General features: G+C 43.8%; 2 protein-coding genes across 9 annotated transcripts in view; both read left to right on the plus strand.

The window, feature by feature from the left end:
- Nucleotides 1-5,765: 5,765 nt before the first annotated feature.
- HSPA2 (heat shock protein family A (Hsp70) member 2) lies at nucleotides 5,766-9,571 on the plus strand. Its single transcript, XM_002824841.6, has one exon. It carries the CDS (start codon nucleotides 7,174-7,176, stop codon nucleotides 9,091-9,093), a length of 1,920 nt encoding a protein of 639 aa, XP_002824887.1. The 5' UTR covers nucleotides 5,766-7,173; the 3' UTR covers nucleotides 9,094-9,571.
- Nucleotides 9,572-16,197: 6,626 nt separating this feature from the next.
- PPP1R36 (protein phosphatase 1 regulatory subunit 36) overlaps nucleotides 16,198-27,479 on the plus strand; it is a 39,446-nt gene continuing 28,164 nt past the window's right edge. The window contains exons 1-3 of one of the 8 annotated variants that reach the window (XM_054530210.1): nucleotides 16,222-16,638; nucleotides 17,271-17,335; nucleotides 19,173-19,220. In XM_054530210.1, coding sequence (XP_054386185.1) covers nucleotides 16,606-16,638; nucleotides 17,271-17,335; nucleotides 19,173-19,220 — 146 coding nt within the window. In that variant the 5' untranslated portion in view covers nucleotides 16,222-16,605. Of the gene's footprint in view, nucleotides 16,639-17,270; nucleotides 17,336-19,172; nucleotides 19,221-27,479 lie in introns of all 8 variants that reach the window. The other 7 variants (XM_002824843.3, XM_054530208.1, XM_054530212.1 and 4 more) reach the window with 7 other exon arrangements.

Here is a 27,479-nt window from a genome sequence, read left to right on the forward strand (position 1 = left end):
AGTTTGAAAATTATTAACTCCTTCCATCCTCTAATACCACAATAATAAAGTATCTGATATAGCTAAGTATGATGTTCTCAGGTAGCTTAAGATGTGCACAAAGAGAATTAGCTAAAATTCTTATTTGCCAGATCCTGATTTCTTTCAATATAGAAGAATGATCTGTTACTCAGCCTGGAAAGTAGTGGCAAGATTATAGCTCACTGTAACCTCAGACTCCTGGGCTCAAGGGATCCTCTCACCTTAGCCACCCTAGTAGCTAGGACTATAGATTCCCACCACGATGCCTGCTAATTTTTAAAACTTTTTGTAGAGACGAGGTCTCCCTGTGTTGCCCAGGTTAGTCTTGAACTCCTGGGCTCAAGTGATCCTCCTGCCTTTGTCTTCCAAGTACTGGGATTACAGGTATGAGCCACTGCATCTGGCCTGGGTTTCCTTCTTAATACACAAAGAAATAATTATTTATAAATATCCATTGATAAAGTGTTTAGCTCTTTCAGAGGCTTAGTTCATTTTTCAAATAACAAACACAATTTACTGTTCAGAGAAATAACTTCTTTGCCAGTATAATTCTTTTTTTTTTCAGTTTAAGAATTAAATAAGTATTAACAATAATTGCATATTGAATCTGATTCTCCAAGTATAGGACAGCCTCACTTCTTCCAGATTATTTCAGTCTATTCCACAAGGGTCTATAAGGTTAGCACTAAAAGTTGAAGTAGGTATAATTTGTCTGCTATTGTCGTAGATTAACTTCTTTTTTGGAAAAAGCCTTCCAGGTTCAGGTCTCTTACCCTTCCATACCAGGCATGGAAGTGTCTTACCCCAGCCTACTGTGTATCTACAGCTTAAGTGTAATTTCAAGACTGAATTTTTTAAGACTCAAAGAAACAAATGGCAAGTTTTTTCCTGCAGTGATAGGTGAAGAAATATTTTAGGACACAGCACTTTGTAAGAATTATAAAATGGCAGTATTTACAGATATCTTAAAGATAATCATTAGTTGAATTTCAGTTTGCTCAAGGACCCTCAAATTAGAGGCTGTTATTCCATCTTCTCTTCAGGCCAACATTATCTCCTTAAGATAATCTACAACCCTTGTGAAGGTTGTGCCTGGGTAGAGACTGAGAGGATTTTAGGAAAATTCACGAGTTTGGGGTTTTTTTCCCTAGTAATTCTGCAAAAATTTATTATTGCTCAGTCTCCTTAGGGCAGGAGACTATGTGCCTAGGCACATAGTTTTAGGCCATATCTTACTCACCTTTGTATCTCTAGTACAAATATTTTCAGATATGAATTTGTTTCAACTTTTGGTCTCTGCAGTGTCATTTAGTACAGAAATATAAGAGGTAGGCAGTGTATCTTCCTACTATAAAGAAAAAAATGAAATTATTTTGTTTTTTTGTTAAATAATGTGTCTCAGGTCACTTTTAAGAAATACTAAGCTAGTGATTTACTACTGCTTTCCAGGCACTCTTCTGGGTGCTAGGAATTAATTACAGAGGATTTGACATATGTTAAAGCTCTTGTTTTTTCCACCATTTAATCTGTGGAGCCTTAGTCTTTGGATTTTAAAAATACTTTGAAACACCCTAGTATTTATAATCTGCCAAAGAGAGAGTTCACTTGTTGAAAGTCAGCAATAATTTCTATGTAAGACTAATAAACTTTGTTTCAACTGTTGATAAGGTTTGGCTGTGTCCCCACCCAAATCTCACCTTGAATTGTAGCTCCCATAATTCCCATGTGTTGTGGGAGGGACCTGGTGAAAGATAATTGAATCATGGGGGCGGTTTCTCCCATACTATTCTCGTAGTAGTAAGAGCTGATGGTTTTATAAGGGGAAATCCCTTTTGCTTGGTTCTCATTCTCTCTTGCCTGCTGCCATGTAACTGGTGGTAGTGAGTAAGATCTGATTTCTTTTTTCAGCATCCAAAATCTTTTTATTAAGAGGGTAGGATCCAAGGTTAGTTTTTGTAGCCTCGGCTGGCCTGTCGGCCTCTGATGCACTCAAACTTCCAGTCCTTGGAGCAGACATAGGGTTTAGTGTGGCTGTGCGGGGTTCCCGGGCCTTGCTGAAATGCTGGTACACCTTTCGGCCCTTGCAAGTACCGGAGAGCAGGACAGTACCGAAGCCCTTGGGGGAGTCCAGGGACAAGATCTGATGGTTTTATAAGGGGAAACCCCTTTTGCTTGGTTCTCATTGTCTCTTGCCTGCTGCCATGTGCCTTTTGCCTTCTGCCATGATCGTGAGGCCTCCCCAGCCATATGGAAGTGTGAGTCCACTAAACCTCTTTTTCCCTTATAGATTACCCAGTCTCGGGTGTCTTTATCAGCGGCATGAAAATGGACTAATATAGCTGTTAATAGTCAAGTTCTCAAAATCAATGGTAAAAGCACAGTAAGGAAACTTAGAAAAATCACTGATAATTCTACCTTCTAGATAACCAATTTTGATGCATTTTAAATCTATATAAGATTATCCTACATATAAGAATATACAAGTTTCATATGTTTTGTTCACTTAATTATACCAAGAACATTTTTCCGTGTCATTAAAAATCTTGTAAACCATTTTTACGGCTGCATAAGAATTCATCATATGCATGTACTATAATTTAGGTAATCTCTTATTTTTGGATATTTAAACCATTTCCTTTCTATTATCATTAACATAAATAATACTACCTGCATTTTCTATTATTTCCTTAGAATAAATCCCACAATGAGTAATGCTAAATAAAAGGCATGATCATATTTAATGTAAAGAAAAAATATTGGCCAGGTGTGGTGGCTCACTACTGTAATCCCAGCACTTTGGGAGGCTGAGACTGGTGGAGAGCTTGAGCTCAGGAGTTCGAGACCAGCCTGACCAACATGGCAAAACCCCATCTCTACAAAAATACAAAAATTAGCCGGGTGTGGTGGTGCATGCCTGTAGTCCTAACTACTCCGGAGGCTGAAGTGGGAGGATCGCTTGTGCAAGCTGTGAGCCTGCCACTGCAGTCCAGCCTGGGTGACAGAGCAAGTCCCTGTCTCTTAAAACAAACAAACAAATTTTAAAAAACCCAAAATACAAATACAGTGTCTTTTTTGGGAAAAGCTTAAGATGCCACTTAAACTATGGAATATATGAAACACAAGTTAGAGCAGAAAAAAATATACATAGCTAACGAAAATGTGGGTGTAATTGCTACTGTGGTTTCAGAAGGCTGTGTTAAAGATGAATGTGGTGGTCAGATTGCAAGATGTGTTTGTAATATCTGGGCACAGAGGTAGCACAGTTACTGTGCAAAAGAAACTATTCCTCTGAAGCTCTAATTTTAGTGTTTCTATGTGAGAACACTGGCCTGCTTGCTCTTTTGCAATCTTGGTTTGCTTGAGGTGTGTGAGGGCTGACTGAATGCAAGAGATTTAAAGAATTTGTGTTTCTCACATTCTTTGTTTCAGTTGTAGCTGAGATTGTATCTCTAAGTCATATATCATCAGTTCTACAAAGAATATGCATTGCTTCCAGCCCACTAATTCCCTTTTCTAAAAAAAGAAAGAAAAGAAAAGAAAGAAAGAAAGAAAGAGAAAGAAGAAAGAAAGAAAGAAAAAGAAAGAAAGAAAGAAAGAGAAAGAAAAAGAAAAGAGAAAAGAAAAACTCAGGCCTGTAATCCCAGCACGTTGGGAGGCCAAGATGGGCAGACAATTTGAAGTCAGGGGTTCGAGAACAGCCTGGCAAACATGGTGAAACCCTGTCTCTACCAAAAATACAAAAATTAGACGGACGTGCTGGTGCACATAAGTAACCCAGCTATCTGGCAGGCTGAGGCATGAGAATCTCTTGGACCCAGGAGGCAGAGGTTGCAGTGAGCCACTGCACTCCAGCCTGGGCAACAGAACAAGACTCTGTCTCAAAAAACAAACAAACAAATACCCCCCCACCCCCAAACTACACAAAAGACAAGAATTTCCAAGAATAAAATCGAGAGATCTGTACTCACAATTCATGAGAGTTTCAATTAGAAAAGTTCGGGTTTTATCCTTGTTTTCCTAATGTTTTCTTTTCTTTTTTTTTTTTTTTTTTTTTTGAGACAGTCTTGCTCTGTCGCCCAGGCTGGAGTGCAGTGGCGTGATCTCAGCTCACTGCAACCTCTGCCTCCCGGGTTCAAGCAATCCTCTGCCTCAGCCTCCCAAGTAGCTGGGATTACAGGCGCCCACCACCAGGCCCGGCTAATTTTTGTATTTTTAGTAGAGACGGGGTTTCATCATCTCGGCCAGGCTGGTCTTGAACTCCTGACCTCGTGATCCACCCGCCTCAGCCTCCCCAAAGTGCTGGGATTACAGGAATGAGCCACCGCGCCCAGCCTTTCTAATATTTTCTTTAAAACGTCTTTTTCAAAATTTTTTCAAATTCATGGAAAAGAGGATAGGAATTATGGTTAAAATTAGTACTAACTGATGCCATTAACCGATTAATAGCCAGTTCTTAAAACCTGGAAATGATATATACCACTAGATAAAATAATCTTAAATGTTCATTGACTGACTTTATAGAATTCTGTCAACATTACTTTTTGGTCACAGATAACTTCTGGGTTGACGAAAGCTTTTCTCCAGCGCCATTTCATACAGCTTTTACATGGCTGCACATCACTAGCCTGCTTTAAAGGACGGTGCTCCCAGCCCAAAGCCTCAGGAAAAAGACCATGGCTCAAAAAGCTCTGAGATGTATCCTATCCACCTGAAGAGCCTATTGCTTGCCTGTATCCCTCCCTTCTAGTGACACTAATCTTCTGTACAGAAATCCTAGTTCCCCGGCAAACACCGCTCTCATCTTCGCCCATACACAATCTATGTAAAGAATGGCTTTCCTACTCTTTGCTGGCGAACTTCAGCTCCCGGCTCAGGCATGCCACCTCTTCCAGGTAGCCCTCAGCAACGCACTTTTCCATCAGCCTTGGTGTGCCCCTCTGTGTTCCCATGGCGCTTTGCTTTCAGCGCTTCTCCCAAATTATGTTTACCGCTTTATTAGACTCTCCACCTCTGAAGACCAGGCCATTTCATTTGGCTTTTTACTGCCACGTAGTAGGTACCTGTTCAAGCTTGATGGAAGGACTTCCCCAGCCTCCCCACACATATTATGTAAAGTGATCGCTGTCTTTGCTTCCTCCTGGAGACCATTTATTTTATTTTATTTTTTTGAGACGGAGTCTCGTTCTGTCGCCCAGGCTGGAGTGCAGTGGCGCAATCTCGACTGACTGCAACCTCTGCCTCTCGAGTAGCTGGGACTACAGGCGCGCGCCACCACGCCCGGCTAATTTTTGTATTTTTAGTAGAGACGGGGTTTCGCCATGTTGGCCAGGCTGGCCTCGAACTCCTGACAGCAAGTGATCCACCTACCACGGCCTTTCAAAGTGCTGAAACTACAGGCATGAGCCTCCGCACCCGTCCAGGAGCCCATTTATATGGGAGCCTGCTTCTACAGATTATCACCTGGTGCCAGGGTATTTTCCAGACTGTCCTCACATTGCTGTTAAACAGGAGGAAGTGAATCGCGCTCCTTTTCATCTACCTTCTCGGAGGGTTTATGCCTCCAATATTAACCACAGCACAGCCAAAGAAAATCATTCCATTCCATTGAGCGGAGTCAAACATGACTAGGTCACGATCACAACCCCGTGTGTGCCAGGGTGACCGAGACTGCGTGACTTTATGGTGTTTCAACGTGTGGGTTTTGACTGATTATATTACGGGTTTTCCAGTCAAAAACTCAAAGCAGTGGATAAAGCACTTGCGACCTAAAATAAGCAACGGAATGAACAGGAAGGCGAAACCAGAGTTTAAAGCGGCAGGACAAACAGGAAAAATGAAGAGTGAGGCAGGAAGGGTTTAAATGCAGGCTCCTTGGAGGACGAGTCGCCGCCACACCCCTGTCTGCCGTCCCGCCAGCCGCCCTCACGCGGCGCGGGAAAACGGTCGACCTCGCACTGGGATCAGGTTCTCTCCGCCCGCCAGGCAGTGGGTTTTTTGTTTTTGAGACTGAGTCTCGCTCAGTCGCCCAGGCTGGAGTGTAGTGGCGCGATCTCGGCTCACTGCAACCTCCGCCTCCCGGGTTCAAGCGATTCTCCTGCCTCAGCCTCCCGAGTAGCTGAGAGTACAGGCACGCGCCACCACGCCCAGCTAATTTTTCTATCTTTAGTAGAGACGAGCTTTCACCATGTTGGCCAGGATGGTCTCGGTGTCTTAACCTCGTGATCCGGCCGCCTCGGCCTCCCAAGTGCTGGGATTACAGGCGTTAGCCACTGCGCCCGGCCCCAGCCAGGCAGTTTTAATCGAGTGCTCACAACCACTGAGACGCAGCGAAGCACGCACCATAAAATCCCAGGAGGCCGACCGCTGGTTCAGACTTTTTCTTTTCTTTAATCCCCGTCCAAGGGATCCGCCCTCAACCCCCACCCCAGCCACGCCAACTCCCTATTCCCTCCCCTTGGACGGCGCCGGGGAAAACAAGCTGCTCCAGCCGTATTTCTTCGGTGCAATCAACTCAGAATGAATTCCTCCGCCCCTGCGTGCTCAGTGAGTCGGCACCCTAGCACTGAACTGCATTTAAAACCTCAGGAATTGAGCGAACTCTCCCGGTGGCTCTCCTCACCGGGCTCCCCTTCCACGCCTCCTCCCCGTGCCACGCCTCCGTCCGCACTGCTCATTGGCCGCGTGCCCTGCCAATCCGATACACGTCGGCTAGGGCAAAGACCGCGAAAAAGCGCGTACACCTAGCTCTGGGAGCGCGCGCCTAACGCCAGCCAGCAGCAGGAGGCGCGCGAGGCGCCAAGGCCCGGCGGCCGAGAGTCAGGGAGGAACCTCATTTACATAACGGCCGCCCCTCTGTCTTCTGGCTGGGGCCGGAGTCCCGCCCCTCGTCCAACTTGAAATCTGTTGGGTCACGGGCCAGTCACTCCGACCTAGGCAAGCCTGTGGTGGAGCTGGAAGAGTTTGTGAGGGCGGTCCCGGGAGCGGATTGGGTCTGGGAGTTCCCAGAGGCGGCTATAAGAGCCGGGAACTGGGCGCGGGGAGCTGAGTTGCTGGTAGTGCCCGTGGTGATTGGTTCGAGGTGGCCGTTAGTTGACTCCGCGGAGTTCATCTCCCTGGTTTTCCCGTCCTAACGTCACTCGCCTTTCAGTCAGGATGTCTGCCCGTGGCCCGGCTATCGGCATCGACCTGGGCACCACCTACTCGTGCGTGGGTGTCTTCCAACATGGCAAGGTGGAGATCATCGCCAACGACCAGGGCAACCGCACCACCCCCAGCTACGTGGCCTTCACGGACACCGAGCGCCTCATCGGCGACGCCGCCAAGAACCAGGTGGCCATGAACCCCACCAACACCATCTTCGACGCCAAGAGGCTGATTGGACGGAAGTTCGAGGATGCCACAGTGCAGTCGGATATGAAACACTGGCCGTTCCGGGTGGTGAGCGAGGGAGGCAAGCCCAAAGTGCAAGTGGAGTACAAGGGGGAGACCAAGACCTTCTTCCCAGAGGAGATATCCTCCATGGTCCTCACGAAGATGAAGGAGATTGCGGAAGCCTACCTGGGGGGCAAGGTGCACAGCGCGGTCATAACGGTCCCGGCCTATTTCAACGACTCGCAGCGCCAGGCCACCAAGGACGCGGGCACCATCACGGGGCTCAATGTGCTGCGCATCATCAACGAGCCCACGGCGGCGGCCATCGCCTACGGCCTGGACAAGAAGGGCTGCGCGGGCGGCGAGAAGAACGTGCTCATCTTTGACCTGGGCGGTGGCACTTTCGACGTGTCCATCCTGACCATCGAGGATGGCATCTTCGAGGTGAAGTCCACGGCCGGCGACACCCACCTGGGCGGTGAGGACTTCGACAACCGCATGGTGAGCCACCTGGCGGAGGAGTTCAAGCGCAAGCACAAGAAGGACATTGGGCCCAACAAGCGCGCCGTGAGGCGGCTGCGCACCGCCTGCGAGCGCGCCAAGCGCACCCTGAGCTCATCCACGCAGGCGAGCATCGAGATCGACTCGCTCTACGAGGGCGTTGACTTCTATACGTCCATCACGCGCGCCCGCTTCGAGGAGCTCAATGCCGACCTCTTTCGCGGGACCCTGGAGCCAGTGGAGAAGGCGCTGCGCGACGCCAAGCTGGACAAGGGCCAGATCCAGGAGATCGTGCTGGTGGGCGGCTCCACTCGTATCCCCAAGATCCAGAAGCTGCTGCAGGATTTCTTCAACGGCAAGGAGCTGAACAAGAGCATCAACCCCGACGAGGCGGTGGCCTATGGCGCCGCGGTGCAGGCGGCCATCCTCATCGGCGACAAATCAGAGAATGTGCAGGACCTGCTGCTACTCGACGTGACCCCGTTGTCGCTGGGCATCGAGACAGCTGGCGGTGTCATGACCCCACTCATCAAGAGGAACACCACGATCCCCACCAAGCAGACGCAGACCTTCACCACCTACTCGGACAACCAGAGCAGCGTGCTGGTGCAGGTATACGAGGGCGAACGGGCCATGACCAAGGACAATAACCTGCTGGGCAAGTTCGACCTGACCGGGATTCCCCCTGCGCCTCGCGGGGTCCCCCAGATCGAGGTTACCTTCGACATTGACGCCAATGGCATCCTTAACGTTACCGCCGCCGACAAGAGCACCGGTAAGGAAAACAAAATCACCATCACCAATGACAAAGGTCGTCTGAGCAAGGACGACATTGACCGGATGGTGCAGGAGGCGGAGCGGTACAAATCGGAAGATGAGGCGAATCGCGACCGAGTCGCGGCCAAAAACGCCCTGGAGTCCTATACCTACAACATCAAGCAGACAGTGGAAGACGAGAAACTGAGGGGCAAGATTAGCGAGCAGGACAAAAACAAGATCCTCGACAAGTGTCAGGAGGTGATCAACTGGCTCGACCGAAACCAGATGGCAGAGAAAGATGAGTATGAACACAAGCAGAAAGAGCTCGAAAGAGTTTGCAACCCCATCATCAGCAAACTTTACCAAGGTGGTTCTGGCGGCGGCAGCGGCGGCGGCGGTTCAGGAGCCTCCGGGGGACCCACCATCGAAGAAGTGGACTAAGCTTGCACTCAAGTCAGCGTAAACCTCTTTGCCTTTCTCTCTCTTTTTTTTTTTTTTTTTTGTTTGTTTCTTTGAAATGTCCTTGTGCCAAGTACGAGATCTATTGTTGGAAGTCTTTGGTATATGCAAATGAAAGGAGAGGTGCAACAACTTAGTTTAATTATAAAAGGTTAGTTCCAAAGTTTGTTTTTTAAAAACATTATTCGAGGTTTCTCTTTAATGCATTTTGCGTGTTTGCTGACTTGAGCATTTTTGATTAGTTCATGCATGGAGATTTGTTTGAGATGAGAAATCTTAAGTTTGCACACCTGTTCTATAGAAGCTTGGAAACAGTAAAGTATATAGGAGCTTAAATTGTTTATTGTTATGTACTACTTTAAAACTAAACTGAACATTGCAGTAATGTTAAGGACAGGTATACTTTTTGCAAACAAATGCATAAATGCAAATGTAAAGTAAAGCTGAAATTGATCTCAAAGTTACTGTCTTGGAGTTTTCAATTTTCCTTCCTTTATATTTTACCCATATTCGTCTTTAAGATGTTAGTATGATGTGAAATTTATCTAACCAATCTTGTTTAATTCCCAGATGAGGGTGCTGCCTTGAATTCCAACAACTTAAGGGGAGAAGAATCTGGGTAAACTTCACCCATCCTTAAATACAGAAACCTGACTGGGGGTCTTCCTAGTGTACTCAAACTCCTACAACTTAAGTGTCCAAATGAAAATTCGCCTGAATATTCCAGGAAAATATGAGCTATATTCTGGGGTTAAGTGTAAAATGAGCCTTTAACAAAAGCTGGGCAGAAGTTGTCTTATAATTGCCAAAGGAAATATGGAAACAAATTAATTTTGTGACATACAGGAGCCTGAAACAAGAGACAGCAGGCAAGCTTTCAAGTGACTTAATAGTGAGTATAAATTTAGTTAAACTTGTTTAATTTTCTAGTAAAACAGCTCAACTTCTGAGCTTATGGCAAATTCTAATAACATGTTTCCCGCAGTTAGAATTACTTGGGTAGGGAAACATTATTATTATTATTTTTTTCTGGTTTGGGGATCATAACGTTTTTGCAATACTTGCCTTAAATCACTAGAATAGATTTCTTTTTTAAAAGGCAAACTGTACTAGATAGTCTTGTATTTTGTTAATATACAACTTGTCCATTTTCCTCCATATCCAATTTGAGATTGTTATAGATAAGAATATTGCAACCCTATGGTGATCCACTATCCTGGACTTAATCTTTAAAATTCACATCCTTCAGAGAAAGGAATTCATTTTTATTTTTAGTGAAATGACATGACTACTCTTTTCATACTCTCTTTAAGGAGAACTTTAGAGAAATTCAGTAAATCCAATAGGAAAATGCATAGTTAACCTAATGTTTTTACTGCACATAGACGTTTTGATATCTTTCCACGTAATACAGGTTTGCTTCATGCTGCTCATAAGACAATAGTTATGAAAGCTTTATCTTCAATTTAGTAGTGGACCCATCTATGTCATTCAGAGAGATTAATTTTATGAATAATGGAATGAGTAATAATTTTAAAACTAGGTAAGAAGTTAGCCTAAGAATACTGGTCTTTGGTAATGACCCTTTCATACAAGAGTTGACTCTTAAGTACACATAAGGTGTTTTTGTTTTTTTTTTTCCTTTTTAGCAAGCCTCATTTGGGTAGGGAGGAGGAAGATAAATAGCCAACAGTGAAATTGCTTCAAAATAAACTTAAAAACCTTTTTTTTAAAGGAAACTGCTTTTTATACTCTGAAAAGCTAAAGATAACTCCAATTTATCAGTGCTGGTGTCACATTGGTGGAAATTTTTCAGCAATGAGCATTTAGGGGTGTTTCATGGACTATAGGCATAAATATGTGACAAACTACTATGGTACTACAAAATCAGGTTAATTGTAGCTTTAGAGTGACGTTTACTGTGAGTTTTACCAAGATAATACCCATTCTGTTACCCTTTTATTAGTCCTTTATTTGTTGAAAGTGTTCATTCCTTGCTCTAACTTCAAAATATAATGGAGTCCTTCTGTAAATGCAGTTTGGTATGACTCATTTTAGACCTCACTTAAGAGATTAGTTTCTAAAGTATCAGAAAATGACCATTGGTAGTTTTTGATCCTACAGCCTGACCTTCGGTAACTTGCTATAATACTAACATCAGTTTGGGCAGATACTTCATTTTCTATTTTGAAAAGTAATTTGTAAAACTCAAATTCTTGAGTTTTACATTCTTGAGCATTCTTGAGAGTGTTTCTTATTTAATTCTCTCTTTTCAAATTTACCAAGATTTGCATATTACCAAGATAAAGCCACCAAAGTAGCCATTCACTTCCCAGGGGTCAGCTGAAACTTGTAACCTGATAACTCCTGGGAACTCCTTAGCAGATGTTAGATCAGCCATAGTCAAATAACAGTGGAAAAAGTACTTGATGTTAGGATGGGGCTAAATTACAGTTTAAGGATTCTCTGACAGGCACTTATCTGAAATTCTTTTTTTTTTTTTTTTTTTTTTTTGAGACAGAATTTCACTCTTGTTGCCCAGGCTGGGGTGCAATGGCTCAATCTCGGCTCACTTCAACCTCTGCCTCCCGGGTTCAAGTGATTCTCCTGCCTCAGCCTACCGAGTAGCTGGGATTACAGGCCTGCACCACCACACCCGGCTAATTTTGTATTTTTAGTAGAGATGGGGTTTCTCCATGTTTGTCAGGCTGGTCTGGAACTCCCGACCTCAGGTGATCTGCCTGCCTTGGCCTCCCCAAGTGCTGGGATTACAGGCGTGAGCCACGCGCCAGCCCACTTACCTGAAATTCTTATCTGAATGTTTGATTAACATAGTTGTCCCTGTTTTGAGGGAACAAATATAGACACCTGTCAAACAAAGACATAACTGGTTGTTTACAGTATTTGAGATGTGTGAAATTTCAAAATAAACTCACTTTAAATTTTTTATAGTATTAATTTGATATGTATAATGAAAATGCATTAAAACTTGTACATTAGGAGATCTTAGTACAATTTACAACTGTAAATTTAACATGTATAATGTAATATTTATTATGTTACCCATTCAATATGTAATGGAGACTTAATGAATATTTCTTTTTTATGTATAATCTTAAACAGGAATACAACCTGGCTATCTAGATGAAATCAGAAAATCTATTTTTATGATTTTCCAATATTGGACCTATAACATATTCTTACTTTTAACTGAATGTAGTTTATAAAGGTTGTGTTGTGAGGCATGCTCCTCTTGCTTTTGAACACGATTTAAATTGAAGTTTAAAACTATCTCACATCCAATGTCACAACTGTTAAGGGAATATATATGTTTGGATTTAGAAGCAGGAATATTTAATTGTGTAATGTATAAATAGGTGTAAATAAACTTCTGAATTAGTTACAGAATTAGGAGCAGAATTTAATTCCTTGAGGAAAATTTTGGATCTTTAGAAAAAGCCCAGTTTTGTTTTGTTTTGTTTTTTGAGACAGTCTCACTCTGTTGCTCAGGCTAGAGTGCAGTGGGGCCTCCTCAGCTCCCTGCAACCTCTGCAATTCTCCTGCCTCAGCCTTCCGAGTAGCTGGGATTACAGGCGCACGCCACCACACACGGCTAATTTTTGTATTTTTAGTAGAGAGGGTTTCACCGTGTTGGCCAGGCTGGACTCGAACTCCTGACCTCAGCTGATCTGCCCGCCTCGGCCTCCCAAAGTGCTGGTATTGCAGGCGTGAGCCACTGTGCCTGGCAAAAGCCTAGTATTTATTCTTTTTTTTTTGAGACAGAGTCTTGCTCTGTTGCCTAGGCTGGAGTGCAATGGCACGATGGCTCACTGCAACCTCTGCCTCCTGGGTTCAAGTGATTCTCCCACCTCAGCCTCCCAAATGGCTGGGACTATGTAGTAGAGACAGGGTTTCACCATGTTGACCAGGCTGGTCTGGAACTCCTGACCTCAAGTGATCTGCCCGCCTTGGCTTCCCAAAGTACTGGGATTACAGGCCTGACCCACCATGCCTGGCCCCAGTGTTTATTCTTGATATAGCTTTTTATTTTTTTTTATTTTTTTTGAGTTGGAGTCTCCTGTCGCCCAGGCTGGAGTGCAGTGGAGCAATCTCGGTTTACTGCAACCTCTGCCTCCTGGGTCCAAGCAGTTCTCCCGCCTCAGCCTCTGGAGTTGCTGGAATTATAGGCACCCACCACCACGCCTGGCTAATTTTTGTATTTTTAGTAGAGACGGGGTTTCACCACGTTGGCCAGGTTGTTCTTGAATTCCTGACCTCAGGTCATCAGCCCGCCTCAGCCTCCCAAAGTGCTGGGATTACAGGCCTGAGCCACCGCACCTGGCCTTGATATAGCTTTTGAAATGGAAATATTTTAGGGTATATGGATTTCTGAAATTTAATAGGGTGATGCTTAATGTTAAAATGTCTTTCCCTTAGAACATACCAAGATGTCATGGGCCCTTTCTTCCCCTTCTTTCAGTGTAGATTAGGTTGTCTGTGAATTGAAGGTTTAGTAAATAAGTAATCAAAAATGGAGCTGCTGGCGAGGTGGCTCACGCCTATAATCCCAGCACTTTGGGAGGCCGAAATGGGCAGATCACTTGAAGTCAGGAGTTCGAGACCAGCCTGGCCAACATGGTGAAACCCTGTCTCTACTAAAAATACAAAACTCAGCCAGGTATGGTGGCGTGCCCCTGTAGTCCCAGCTACTCAAGAGGCTGAGGTGGGAGAATCGCTTGAGCCCGGGGGATGGAGGTTGCAGTGAGCGGAGATCGCGCTACCGTATTCCAGCCCGGGCGACAGAGTGAGACCCTGTCTCAAAAGAAAACAAACAAACAAAAAAACAGGAGCTGCCATCTCCAGATGTATAGTGTCAGAAAAAAAATAATTTTTTAAAAATGGAGTTGTTAATTCAAAATTTTGCATTGCTGTTTTCTTCTGTGGAAAGTTAATTTTTTAAGGTAGAATTATAACACTATAAAAACTTGTCCATTGTCTGGGCGCGGTGGCTCACGCCTGTAATCCCAGCACTTTGGGAGGCCAAGACAGGCAGATCATGAGGTCAGGAGATCGAGACCATCCTGGCTAACACAGTGAAACCCCATCTCTACTAAAAAATACAAAAAATTAGCCGGGCGTGGTGGGGGCTCCTGTAGTCTCAGCTACTCAGGAGACTGAGGCAGAAGAATAGCGTGAACCAGGGAGGCGGAGTTTGCAGTGAGCCAAGATCATGCCACCGCACTCCAGCCTGGGCGACAGAGCGAGACTCCGTCTCAAACAAAAAAACAAACCTGTCCATTATCTTTTTTATAGAATTAGCATGAATTATGTTCAGTTAATGTCTTGGACCTAAAATCTGGGACCAGCAATTTAGTTATATATTATATGCTCTTAGATAGTTATATGACTTTAAGTTTCTCTTAATTAGGAAAAAAAAAAAATTCCCTCACAGGACACTTGGAAGTTATCAAATATTTAGAAGGTACCTTCATCCCTACTAAATATCATCAATTGTGTTTATTCTTCTTTACAGGGAAAATTGTATTTCCAGTTTTGGTTGTGAGTTTCTAAAGTCATTTAAAAAGAAACCTAACTGGTGAAAAATGTACTTTAGGAAATGGGTGGGTCACTTTTTAAAATAAGTACTGTAATGATTAAGAGATGTAAAAACAAATCTTTTCTTCCTCCTTTTGTTTGGGGTAAAGTGATAGAGAAGTATAAGATTGTCCCTTCAGAGTTACTGAAACTTTCCTTTAAATATTATGTCCCTCTATCACATGCGAAATAACTTCTCCTTTAATTTGTAGGTAGTTATTGTTTTGGGCTCTCAACTTTTATTTTTACCTAAGTTTTGTACATTAGACAGCCTAAGTTTATTCTGTGATAAGATATATAGATCTTAAGTTTTCTATCAGCACTTCTCTACACATTATTGGGATGAACTGAAGAGGTTTACTGACCACTAGTGTGGTCTTCCCGGTAATGATTATGTAGTGATTGGATGCCATCCAGATTCCTTGGTCTGTCTTCATCTTTTCTGGAGCTTTACCTCATTATTTCCCTGTCCTGTCCACCCCAAGTTATGTTCACTACTTGATGAAAAGCTCTTGGCGTATGGGATATTCTCCTTTTCAAGCGTGTCATCTTGTAGTAAGAAAGCCTTGCCTGCAGCCAGTATATAGGTGGGTTTCCATATACCTGGACCAACTGAACAGCTGCCAGAATGGACTCAAGTGAACAGAACATGAATCTAGATGATTACTATTTAATCACTGTAGCCAGTGATTGTGTATTACCAAGTAGTGAGACTGGGAGGGTGGGAATAGAAGAAGCAGTGGGATGACTACTGACATAACTTAAAAGTTTATGGGAGTATATATCCACTACTTATGAGCTTCTCATGCCAGTTACGCTGTGGTGATACAAAAGAATATACTAGGCATTCCCAATCATGTTGCATCATCTAGCATTGCTCACTTAGAGCTGGGAGGAAAAAAAATCAGCCAGAATCAGCATTATCAACTCAGTTGCAAGAAGGAATTACAAGACATATGATTTGAAAAGTGTAAATGTAAAAATATCAATTGAATACCCATTGACACTAAGCAAGGTTCTTTGTTTTTGAGCAACACTAATTTTGAGTACTTAAGACTGGTGCTTTACACACACCACTCCAAAAATCCACATAACCCCTGATTTGGTGTTTTCAGAAGAAAGAGTAGTCTTGTCCTAGATTCCACATTTTGTTAAGCAGCACAACTGTTGTGAAAACCTTATTTCCGTACCCATGTTCTCTTCCACGAGGCTACCCTGCTTCCCCACCTCAACCCTGCTCTCCCCATTAACCTAGGTCCATCCTGGATTTGAACTTAATAATAGTGCTAATCATGAAAGTTAGGAAGAAATGGATCTTTCTTCCCTATAGGACTGAATGTAGTTACTCCAATTAAAACAGTAAAGTGAATAACTTCGTGAAGTTCACGGTTGGAATGCCATGAAAAATTATGTCCTGGGCGGCTTTACAATGGATAGGCCAATACGTCGTCACGGCTTTTAAGACTGGGAAACGGGGCACCAGGCTGGGCTTTGGAAATCACGGGAGAAGCCTGGGTGCGGCCGCAGCCCGCGCGGCCCAGGACGCAAGCGACGCCCCGCCCCGCTCCGCGCCCCGGGCCGCCGTGTGCAGGCGCCTGCGGCCGGTATCCTCGGCGACGCCGTATGGCGGCCAGGGCAAGGCCATGTACCGGGTGCCCGAGTTTTATGCGAGGAGGAAGCGGTTAGGTGGGCAGACCCCTTACTTGATGGATGTAAGTGCAGCCTTGGTCGCCCCCATACCCGGGCTGGGCGCAAGGCGGGCCCTGCTGCCCCCAACCGGCGCCGCGCCCCTCGCCCTCCTCCAGAGGCGGGTCGTCGCCTTCGCCCCGGGCTGGCGGTTCTCAAAGACACCAGGCCATATTTGCCTAGAAAAAAAAAAACCTCTGGTGTATTTGACAGATGGTCAGAATTGAATTCTGGCTCCCTGCGCAGGTAGTTAGATATTTACGAAATCCCGCCTCACCACCTCTAATTGGTTGGTTGCAAAATAAGGAGACCTACTGCGGGGGAAGCAGCCCCGCTCTGGGTAGAAAGGCTGGTGGGTGCTAGCTTCCACGGTGAAAAGAGTGTACTTAACTTTTTGCCACTGCCTGTAAAGGGCAGGCTCAGTGTTGGAGCCCGGAAGGCTCCAGAACCAGACAGCGGAGGCTGCCCTGGGCATCAGTTTATTGTCTGAATTTCAAATAATTGGTAGATTGCTATGATGAGCTATATGTAGTCTCAATTTCCTTCCTTCCTTTCGCCCTTCCCTTCCTTCGCTTCTTCTTTCCTCTTCTTACTTTCCTCCCTTCCTTTCTCCCTCTCCCTCCTTCCTGCCTTTCTACTGAAAACACACCTAAAATCAATCAAAGCGATAAAATCCTAGCTTCAAGTTTAACACTTCAGGATTCTACACTCTTATTGAAAGTGTAAAGAGGGACTAGTAGGAACCATTATTTTTTGTTTCCTTTTTATTACTTAAAAGGTGTGTTAGTAAGTAGGAATTATTGTTAAAGGTTTATTGTGACATGTGGATTGTAAATTGAGCTTTTAATTATTTTTGCTGCAATCATTTCGTTTTACAGCAGTTGGGATTACGATTAGGGATGTGGTACTGGAAAGATGAAACCAGAACTCTTGAATTCAGAAGGTAAATTTTAACAACACTTTATTAGAGTTTTTATAAAAATTACATGTGCCTGGGGAAAAAAAAAAGCAACAGAAGAGTATAGAGAATAAATACCCACTGAAACTTTGCCATCTGGAAGGAGACAATCATTTCAGTGAACAGCCTTTCTATGAACGCTTACCAGCTGCTTCATATGGACCAGACACTGTGCTAATGTTTACCAACTCTTTGAAACAGCTGCATGTTAACCAATTTACAGATGAAGAAACTGAGGTTTCAAAGGGTTCAGCGACTTGAGGAAAATTAAGTGACTTAGCCCAATCACACAGCTCAGAGGTGATTAAGATTATTTAAATGTAGGTCTGTTTGATTTACAGAGTCCATGTTTTTAATTACTTTATAAAATTGCCTTTTTGAGTTAGAGAAATATAGTTTACATTAATGGGACCATATTATGCCTGCTGCAATAGATGGTGAATCTCACAAGGTAAAATTACTAAATTAGAAAAAACTGATTCTAATCTCTATTAAAGGAGACACTGACTCTTACAAGTGTATAGCTAAACTAATAATACTAGACACTATCTGTTGTGCACTGATTGTGTGCCAGATATTTGCATATTTTTCCAATTCTTAAAACAACTGTGGAAAGTGAACATTAATATCCTCATTTTATAGATGAAGAAACAAGGCTCAGGGAGATTAAGCAACTGAACCAAAGTCATATAGCCAGTAAGTAGCAGAACTGATAGTTTGAACCAAGATTTGTCTAATGCCAAAGCCCTTTTCAGGTACTTGCTGTCTCCGTCAACTAGACAGTAGGCTCCTCAGTGGCAGGAACTATCTTATTCATCCTCAGGTCTTTGGAGCCAGCTACAGAACTTCTTAAGTAGGTACTCAACAAATATTTATTGAGCATGTTCAAAGAATCTGCTAGATTCAAGCAGAGGAAGAATAGATGCAGGTGATCCATTAGAAGACTAGTTGTAGGATTACAGATAATTATACAAGTAAGCAATAGCGAGAGTTAGAATTAACTCCAGGTTGGTAAAAATAGAAAGGCAAAGGACTTAAGAAATACTTAAGAGATAGGATTGACAGGATGTTTGAATAGGATTGATAGGATGTGGGGATTGGATGTGAAGGGAGAGGGAAAAGCAGTTGTTTAGATTGGCTCCTAGGTGTCTGACTTGGGTGATCAGGTGGCTGGGATTGCCCTTCACCCATATACAGCATTAAAGTGACAAAACTGGTGGCCGGGTGTGGTGGCTCAAGCCTGTAATCCCAGCACTTTGGGAGGCTGAGGTGGGCAGATCACCTGAGGTCAGGAGTTTGAGACTAGCCTGTCCAACATGGTGAAATCCCATCTCTAATAAAAATACAAAAATTAGCCGGGCGTGATGGCGGGCACCTGTAATCCCAGCTACTTGGGAGGCTGAGACAGGAGAATTGCTGGAATCTGGGAAGCGGAGGTTGCAGTGAGCCAAGATTGAGCCACTGCGCTCCAGCCTGGGCGACAAAGAGAGACTCCATCTCAAAAATAAATAAATAAATAACATGACAAAACTGGCCATGTGTTTCAGGTTGCTATGACTTGTTCACATTAATACGTCTTGGGCTGTTGGACAAATGGTGCTGGAGGTCAGGAAAGGAGTTGGCTAAGCAGACATATATAGTTACACTAGATGTTTATAGTTACATTATAAATATAATGACGTCTTTCATGTTAATTAAACAATTCAAAGGCTTAACATTTTATTAGAGTGAAAATCAAAAGTTTACATTTTATGGAATATGTATTTCAGTATTTCTGAGTAACCCGTCACTTCAAAGCAGTAATTTCAGTTTTCTATCTCAGGTTTGCCGCAGAAGATTCTGTCCAGTGGCTCCTGAAACATCACCCTCAGTGAGTGTGAGATAGACAGTGAGATAGCTTTGGGATTAGACAGACAAGATAGTTACAGGAGTCAAAATACATGTTAAAGCATAAGAGAATGTGTGTATAAATATTAAGTGCCAATTTTTTTTTTTTTTGAGATAGAGTCTCACTCCTGTTGCCCAGGCTGGTGGACAGTAGCATGATCTTGGCTCACTACAGCCTCGACTTCCCAGGCTTAGGTGATTCTCCCATCTCAGCCTAGTACTCAGACCACCATGCCCGGCTTGTTTTTTGTATTTTTAGTAGAGACAGTTTTTCACCATGTTGCCCAGGCTGGTCTCAAACTCCTGGGCCCAAGTGATCCACCCTCCTAAGCCTCCCAAAGTGCTGGGACTACAGGTGTGAGCCACCGCACCTGGCTGACAGTATTTTTCAAACTAATTTTCAGTGCTAATCTAACAACCCACCCCAAATGGTGCTATTTCATGTTTGAGCCTACTAATAAGTTCGCAGCTATCAGTTTTATATCTTTCATGTTTGTGAAATATTCATATTCATAAACTAAAGTTTCTTTTTGTTTGTTCCCAAATTGTTCTTAAAGTGTGGCTTGATTTGATTTCCACTAATTTTGGAGAATAGCTACATGATGGTATGATTTAAAATGTAGGTTATATGACATAATACAAAAACATGAGCAAAAGAGGCCAGACACAAAAATGTAAATACTGCATGATTACATTTGTATAAAAGTTTTGACAAATAGGCAAAAAATAACTTTAATGATAAGAGTAAATAAAAAATAGTGGTCACCTTTAGGGGGTTATCAACTGGTAGCAGTGGGAGACAGTATAAGGAAACCTTCGGAGGTGGTAGAAATGGTCTATATGTTGATCTGGGTGGTAGCTTTATGGGTATATACATATTAAAAAAAATCATCAAGCTGCACACTTTAAGATTTATGCACCTTACTATGTGTAAGTTATAACAAAAAAAAAAAAAAAAAAAAACTCCAAACCTCAGACTATGTGGAGTACACAAACTGGGGGGCTGTTAAGGGAGTTGGAAAAGGAATTATTGAAGAACAGATGGGGGTGAGCCAGCCTGTTTTTGGTAGAGCTGCTCTGTGTTTAAGTAACTCAATGTGGTGAGCCTTATAGTATCAGGATTACCTTGGGCATGTACCTGCTCAGGTAGAGGAAGGCAGACCCTTGTATATTTTAGGTCAGAGCTCGTATTTGGATTCGTTGGAAATACAGGTATTGGTTCCCTGTTAAAGTCTGAGCAAATCCCATCACAATTTTTTTTTTTTTTTTTTGAGACGGAGTCCATCTCTTGTTGCTCGGGCTGGAGTGCAGTGGAGCGGTCCTGGCTCACGGCAACCTCCCCCTCCTGGGTTCAAGCGATTCTCTTGCCTCAGCCTCCCGAGTAGCTGGGATTACTGGCATGCGCCACCACACCCAACTAATTTTGTATTTTTAGTAGAGACGGGGTTTCTCCATATTGGTCAGGCTGGTCGCTATCTCCTGACCTCAGGTGATCCGCTCACCTCGGCCTCCCAAAGTGCAGGGATTACGGGCGTGAGCCACCGCACCTGGCTTCATCACAAATTTTAACAGATAGGTTTGAAGTCAGAGAGGACTCTTGAGCTGGAACATGCTTTTTCTGTCAGAGACAGTGCTACTGGAGACTTTCGTTACTCCAGCTGGTGATGAAGGGGCAAGGCTGAGGCAGAGGTGGTTGAGAGTAGACAGTGATAGGGATGGAAGCTGCAGAGGTAGCAGGCGTGTTCAGGGACTGCTGTCATACCTAGCAGGGCGAGATTAGAACTAGGCAGACAAGACAATTATGCAGCAATCCGAGAGGGAGGTGACTAGGACCCAGATGAGCTCTGGCAGGAGAATGGAGAGATAAGCAGGGGTGGGGAGAGCCAGTAAGTGTGTGGGGTGGGTAAAGGGCAACAAGCTTATTTTTTTAAATGCATACTATTCGAGGTGCCTGCCTGTAGGACCCCCAGGTTAAGAATCCAGTAGACAGGAGTTTGGCCCTTAGGAGAAAGGCAAGTGCAAAATTAGAGTGGGAAGTGGAATGATTGAGGCCAGAACCCTAGGAAATACCTACTTAAAAAAATTATGAAATATATTATTTAAAATCATACTATTTAACTGTTTTCTTGTTTGCCTAGAGAATACTCGCCAGTGGTGCTTGCAGCTACAGCGTTTGCCCCGAGATAACTTTGCCATGAAATATCTCACCTTCCTTATTATTTTCTCATCATTCTAGTATACTGACTTTGGAAACAAAAGACATTCTGTTTATAGCATTCGGTTTTTAGTGGTATTTCCATTTACAAAATACAGTAATTGTCTATTGCTGAAAATTTCAAATCCTAGAAAACATAGCATTCCTACACATGATGTTAACATCGTTCTCGAACAGTTGGTAGCCGAAGATTCAGTTGATAAATAAGATTTTTCCGAAATAGACAATTCTGATGATTGAGATGATTCTGATGTTAGTTCTGTTGAGAAATAACTCTAAGAATAGTTTTGTATTTTATTTTCACGTGGAAAATCAGTCAGATTTGCTTCAGCCTCAAAGAGGGTGTTTATGTAAAATTAAATGAATGTTGGCAGCGAGCCACACTTTTTTTTTTCTGAATAGGAAAAGGGTTAAAAACATCAGTGAGTACCTGTAGTCCCAGTAAGTCGGGAGGTTGAGGGGACAGGATTGCTTGAGACTAGGAATTTGAGGTTATATTATGCCATGATCACACCTGGGAATAGCACCAGCTGCTGTACTGCAGTCTGAACAACATAGCAAGGCCCCGTCTCTTAAAAAAAAATTACAAAATACTAATAAGCAAAAACAAAGCACAGTCCCACCCAGCAAGTAACTGTTAACATCTTATGGTATACATGTATAGCTTTCCAAATCTTCTTCTGATTTTCCCCTCTCTGTCTCTCTAAACACACACACTCTCTTAACATTTTGCATTTCCATCATTTCATATCTTTTTCCTCATTAAAAAATTGTACATATATACTGAAAAACAAGTATATAAATGTACAAAGCAGAAAGTGAAGATTCCACCACAGTTGTATACCCAAAGACCACCAGTGCACCAATGTTAAGAGTTACCACGTTATTTTTATTTTGTGTTTTCAACATACTGGTTACATTTACTTTACATTTTGTGACTGATAATTCCAAAATCTGAAGTCTTTGTAGATTGATTTTTTTTTTTTTTTGAGACAGCGTTTCATTCCCATTGCCCAGGCTCACTGCAGCCTCTGCCTCCCAGGCTCAAGCAATTCTCCCTTAGCCTTCCAAGTAGCTGGGACTACAGGCAGATGCCACCGCGTCTGGCTAATTTTTTGTATTTTTGTAGAGACAGGGTTTTACCATGTTGCCCAGGCTCGTCTCAAACTCCTCAGCTTAAGCAGTCTGCCTGCCTCAGGCTTCCAAAGTGCTGGGATTATAGGCGTGAGCCACTGTACCCTGCCTTGCAGGTTTGATTTCGTTGCCAGTTTTATTTTTCTTGCAGCATTATTTAAAAAACTTAAAAAAATAAGTATAAATAGGCTGGGTGTGGTGGCTAACACCTGCGATCTTAGCATTTTGGTAAGCTGAAGTGGGAGGATTGCTTGAGCCCAGTAGTTTGAGACCAGCCTGGGCAACATAGTGAGACCTCTGTTCCCACAAATTTTATTTTATTTTATTTTAGTTTTAATTAGCTGGGCCTGGTGGTATGCGCCTGTAGTCCCAGCTACTTGGGATGCTGAGGTGGGAGGATTGAGGCTGTGGTGAGTCATGATTGCACCACTGTGCTCCAGCCTGGGTGACAGAGTGAGACCCAATCTCCAAAAAATATGTGTGTGTGTGTGTAAACATTTAAAACTTTTTATTTTATTTTAGAATTTTAGAGACAGGGTCTCACTTTGTCACCTAGGCTGGAGTGCTGTGGCATGATCTTAGTTCAGTGCAGCCTCAACCTCCTGGGCTTAAGCGATCCTTCCACTTCAGCCCCCACCGCGCCCACCTGCCACCCCCCAGCAAATAGCTGAAACTACAGGGACATGCCACCATGCCCAGCTAATTTTTTTGTATTTTTTTGTAGAGATGGGGTTTCGCCATGTTGCCCAGGCTGGTCTGGAACTCCTGAGCTCAAGCAATCTGCCTGCCTCAGCCTCCCAAAGTACTAGGATTACAGGTGTGAGCCACCATGCCTGGCCCATTGTAACTTTTTATATTAGAAGATTTCAAATATATAAAGGTAGGGAAGATGGTGTAATGAACTCCAACAAACCCATAACAGCATCAAGAAGTACCAAATTAAAGTCAATTTCATATCTATACGTCTGTCCACCCCGCTCCTCAATTATTTTGAAGCAAATCCCAGGCATCATATCATCTGTAAATATTTCAGTATGTATCTCAAAGAATAAGCACTATCTTAGAAAACACAACTGATGTAGGTTGGGAGTCCCAATATATAAAATAAGAAGAAGAAGGGGAAAGAGAAGGAGGAGGGGGACAAACAGGGGTAGGAGGATACAACTGAATTACTATTTATATACCTAAAAATACAAATGGTAATTCCTTAATATCATATATTCAGTTATATTCAGTTGGTATTCAAATGTCCCCTGTTGTCTGATATTTTTTAAGTTTGTTTCAATCAGTCTGTAAAATAAGGTTTGTACATTACAATTGGCTTGATATGTCTTAATTATTGTACACATTTTAAGCCTTTGATAGATATCTTCATACTGGTCTCAAGAATAGGAGACAGGCAAAGAAAGAGGAATTGGCCAAAGACAGAGAAAGAATGGGCAGGGGGCAGTGGCTCACGCCTGTAATCCCAGCACTTTGGGAGGCCTAGGTGGTGGATCATGAAGTCAGGAGTTCAAGACCAGCCTGGCCAAGATGGTAAAACCCCGTCTCTACTAAAAATATAAAAATTAGCCAGGTGCGGTGGCGGGCGCCTGTAATCCCAGCTACTCAGGAGGCTGAGGCAGGAGAATCTCTTGAACCCAGGTGGCAGAGGTTGCAGTGAGCTGAGATTATGCCACTGCACTCTAGCCTGGGTGAAAGAAAAAAAAAAAAGAGAAAGAATGATTAGAAAGGTCAGAGGAAAAACCCTGATACACATAGGCCTCAGGGGCAAAAGAAGGTTCTCCAAGAAGGAGGATTGGGCAGGGAGGGGTCAGCAGTGTCACAGGCTGGAGAGTTCTGAGGAGGGCAAACACCGCAAAGAGGCCTGTGGATTTAACAAGTTAGGGATCCATAGGGACTAGGTGAGAAGCAGCTTCAGGAAGGCTGTAGGGTATACATCAGATGACAGTAGTTACAGGTGAGAATCTGAGATAAAGATGAAAAACTAGCAAAAATAGAGTACTCAGCTGGGTATGGTAGCTCACTCCTGTAATCTCAAAACTTTGAAAGGCCGAGGTTGAGGGTCACTTGAGCCCAGGAGTTTGAGACCAGCCTGGGCAACATAGCAAGACACTGTCTTTACCAAAAATGGACAAAATTAGCTGAGCATGGTAGTGTGTGCCTGTGGTACCAGATACTTGGGAGGCTGAGGTGGGAGGATCACTTCAGCCCAGAAAGTTGAGGCTGTGGTGAGCCATGATCCTGCCACTACACTCCAGCCTGGGCAACAGAGTGAGACCCTGCCTCAAAAAACAAAACCCCCAAAATAGAGTACTCTTGCTTTTTTTGTTTGTTTGGTCTTTTTTTTTTTTTTGAAATGGAGTCTAACTCTGTTGCCCCAGGCTAGAGTACAATGGTATAATCTCGGCTCACTGCAACCTCCCCATCCCGGGTTCAAGTGGTTCTCTTGCCTCAGCCTCTTGAGTAGCTGGAATTATAGGCACGTGGCACCACAGCTGGCTAATTTTTGTATTTTTAGTACAGACGGGTTTTCACAATGTTGGCTAGGTTGGTCTCAAACTCTTGACCTCAGGTGATCCGCCTGCCTCGGCTTCCCAAAGTGCTGGGATTACAGGTGTGAGCCACTGTGCCCGGCCCAAAATAGAGTACTCTTATCAGTAGGTTTACCAGTGAATGAAGAAAAGAAAGACATAGTAGCCTTTAGTGGATCTGGGACTAAGGGAAGGTTTTGGGGATTTTTGTTAGTTTTGATTTAAAGGTAGGAAAATCTTGAGTGACTTTGTTATGGCAGAAAAAATAAACAGAGGAAGGAAGGTGGGACTGGGATCAAGATCAGAGGTCGGGGTTGGAAGAGAGAGCTGCAGCTTTTCCACTGAGTGGTGGGAAGGAGGTAATGCAGACAGCTTGGGCATTTGGAGGTACTGGCAGGGATATCCATGCTGCCCTTCTTACTGAAAAGAAACCAGACCCTTCCAGGCTACTATGGAAAGGAGAGTCTGTTGTTAGTGGTGCTGTAGAACCAAACTCTTTTTCCCTGAGATTGCTGCTCTGCTTTGGGCTCGCTTACCAGGAACTGCTGCCACTGCCACACTGGGCTGGGCACCAGGGCTGAGGAAAGTTGCATTCATCAGAGCAGCCTGATCCAGATATGGGACCTGGATTTCCTGAAGTCCAGTGGATAGAGGAGACAGAGAAGGCTTCCCAAGGAAGGTGATATCTAAGCTACGACCTGAGGAAAAATAGGAATTGGCAAGGTAAAGGGCCATTTGATTTGGGGAGGAAGAGAGTGCATTCTAGGGAGACGGAACATAGGCAAAGCCCAGACCCGCAAGGGCATGGGCCATAATGTGGGGACTGCGGGTGGTTCATTAGGCTGGGTATATGGTCCTAGACAAAGTAGATTTAAACCAGGGCCAGATTATAAAAGATCTTGCATACTGTGGTGAGGAATTGGAACTTTATTTAGATGGCACAGGGGAGTCATCAAAGCAGAGAAGTCACCTGTGATTAGAATTGCATCTTAGGCCCGGGTGTGTGGCTCACGCCTGTAATCCCAGCACTTTGGGAGGCCAAGGCGAGGAAATACCTGAGGTCAGGAGTTCAAGACCAGCCTGGCCAAAATGGCAAAACCCCATCTCTAATGAAAATACAAAAATTAGCTGGGCATGGTGATACCTGTCTGCAGTCTCAACTACTTGGAAGGCCTGAGGTAGGAGAATCGCTTGAACCCAGGAGGCGGAGGTTGCAGTGAGCTGAAATCATGCCATTGTACTCCAGCCTGGGCAACAAAGCTAGAATCTGTCACAAAAACAAAACAAAACAAAACTGCATCTTAGAAAAATGGCTGGGCCAGGCACAGTGGCTCACGCTTGTAATCTCAGCACTTTGGGAGACCGAGGCAGGCAGATGGCCTGAGCTCAAGAGTTTGAGACCAGCCTGGGCAACATGGCAAAACCCTATCTCTACCAAAAAATACAAAAATTAGCCAGGCATGGTGGTGCACAGCTGTAGTCCCAGCTATTTGAGAGGCTGAAGTGGGAGAATCATCTGGGCCCTGGAGGTTGAGGCTGTAGTGACCGTGATGGCACCACTGCACTCCAGCCTGAGCAACAGTGAGACCTTATTTCAAGAAAAAAAAAAAAAGAAAGAAAGATGACTGGCTCAAAGATGGAAAATTGTTTGGGGGGAGATAAGACTGGAGGCAAGGAGATCAGTTAAGAAGCAGTTGCAGAAACTCAGTTGACAGATGGCTAAAATTAGGATGGTGGCAGTGGAAAGAGAGGGAAGTAGCTTGAAAAGATTAAAGAATTTAGTGATTAGTGAGCCATGAGGGGTGAGGGTGATGGAGGAATCAAGGAAGACACCATTTTCCAGCGTGAGCACCTGGTTTGATGGTGGTACTTATTTACTGAGATGGGGGAAACAGGAGGTGGGAATACACGGTAAAGGGGGAATGTGTTTATTTTGGACAGACTGAGTTTGAGATGCTTCTAAGACAGCTGATTGACAGTGTTCAGTAGACTGATGTGTCACTTTATAAGTCTGCAGAGAGATCTGAGCCTTGAATATAAATTTGTGTGTTATTGGTGCTAGTTAAGTAGATGGAATTATTCAGAGGGAATGAGAAGAATAACCATGTGAAGCTCTGAGAGGGCCCTCATTTAGGGAAGGAACATGCCTCGGAAAAGGAGCCTTAGAAGGAGACCAATAAATTGTAGCCAGAGAGAGGGACGGAAAATGGAGTGTCCTGAATCCAGACAATCTGTTTCACAAAGTAACATCTTGATGTCAGGGGCATCAAGTTTTATTCCATCAACTTAAGACCCTGAAAGTTCTGAGGTTTTAGTCCTCTTCCACCTGGGGTAGGCCAACTTTTATACCCACTAGCCA

The sequence above is a fragment of the Pongo abelii genome, chromosome 15 (genome assembly GCF_028885655.2).
Source record: "Pongo abelii isolate AG06213 chromosome 15, NHGRI_mPonAbe1-v2.0_pri, whole genome shotgun sequence".
In the NCBI taxonomy this organism is placed as follows: Eukaryota; Metazoa; Chordata; class Mammalia; order Primates; family Hominidae; genus Pongo; species Pongo abelii.

Excerpts from the sequence above, each read along its gene's own strand:
- HSPA2 (XM_002824841.6), top strand. The coding sequence starts at position 7,174 with ATGTCTGCCCGTGGCCCGGCTATCGGCATCGACCTGGGCACCACCTAC.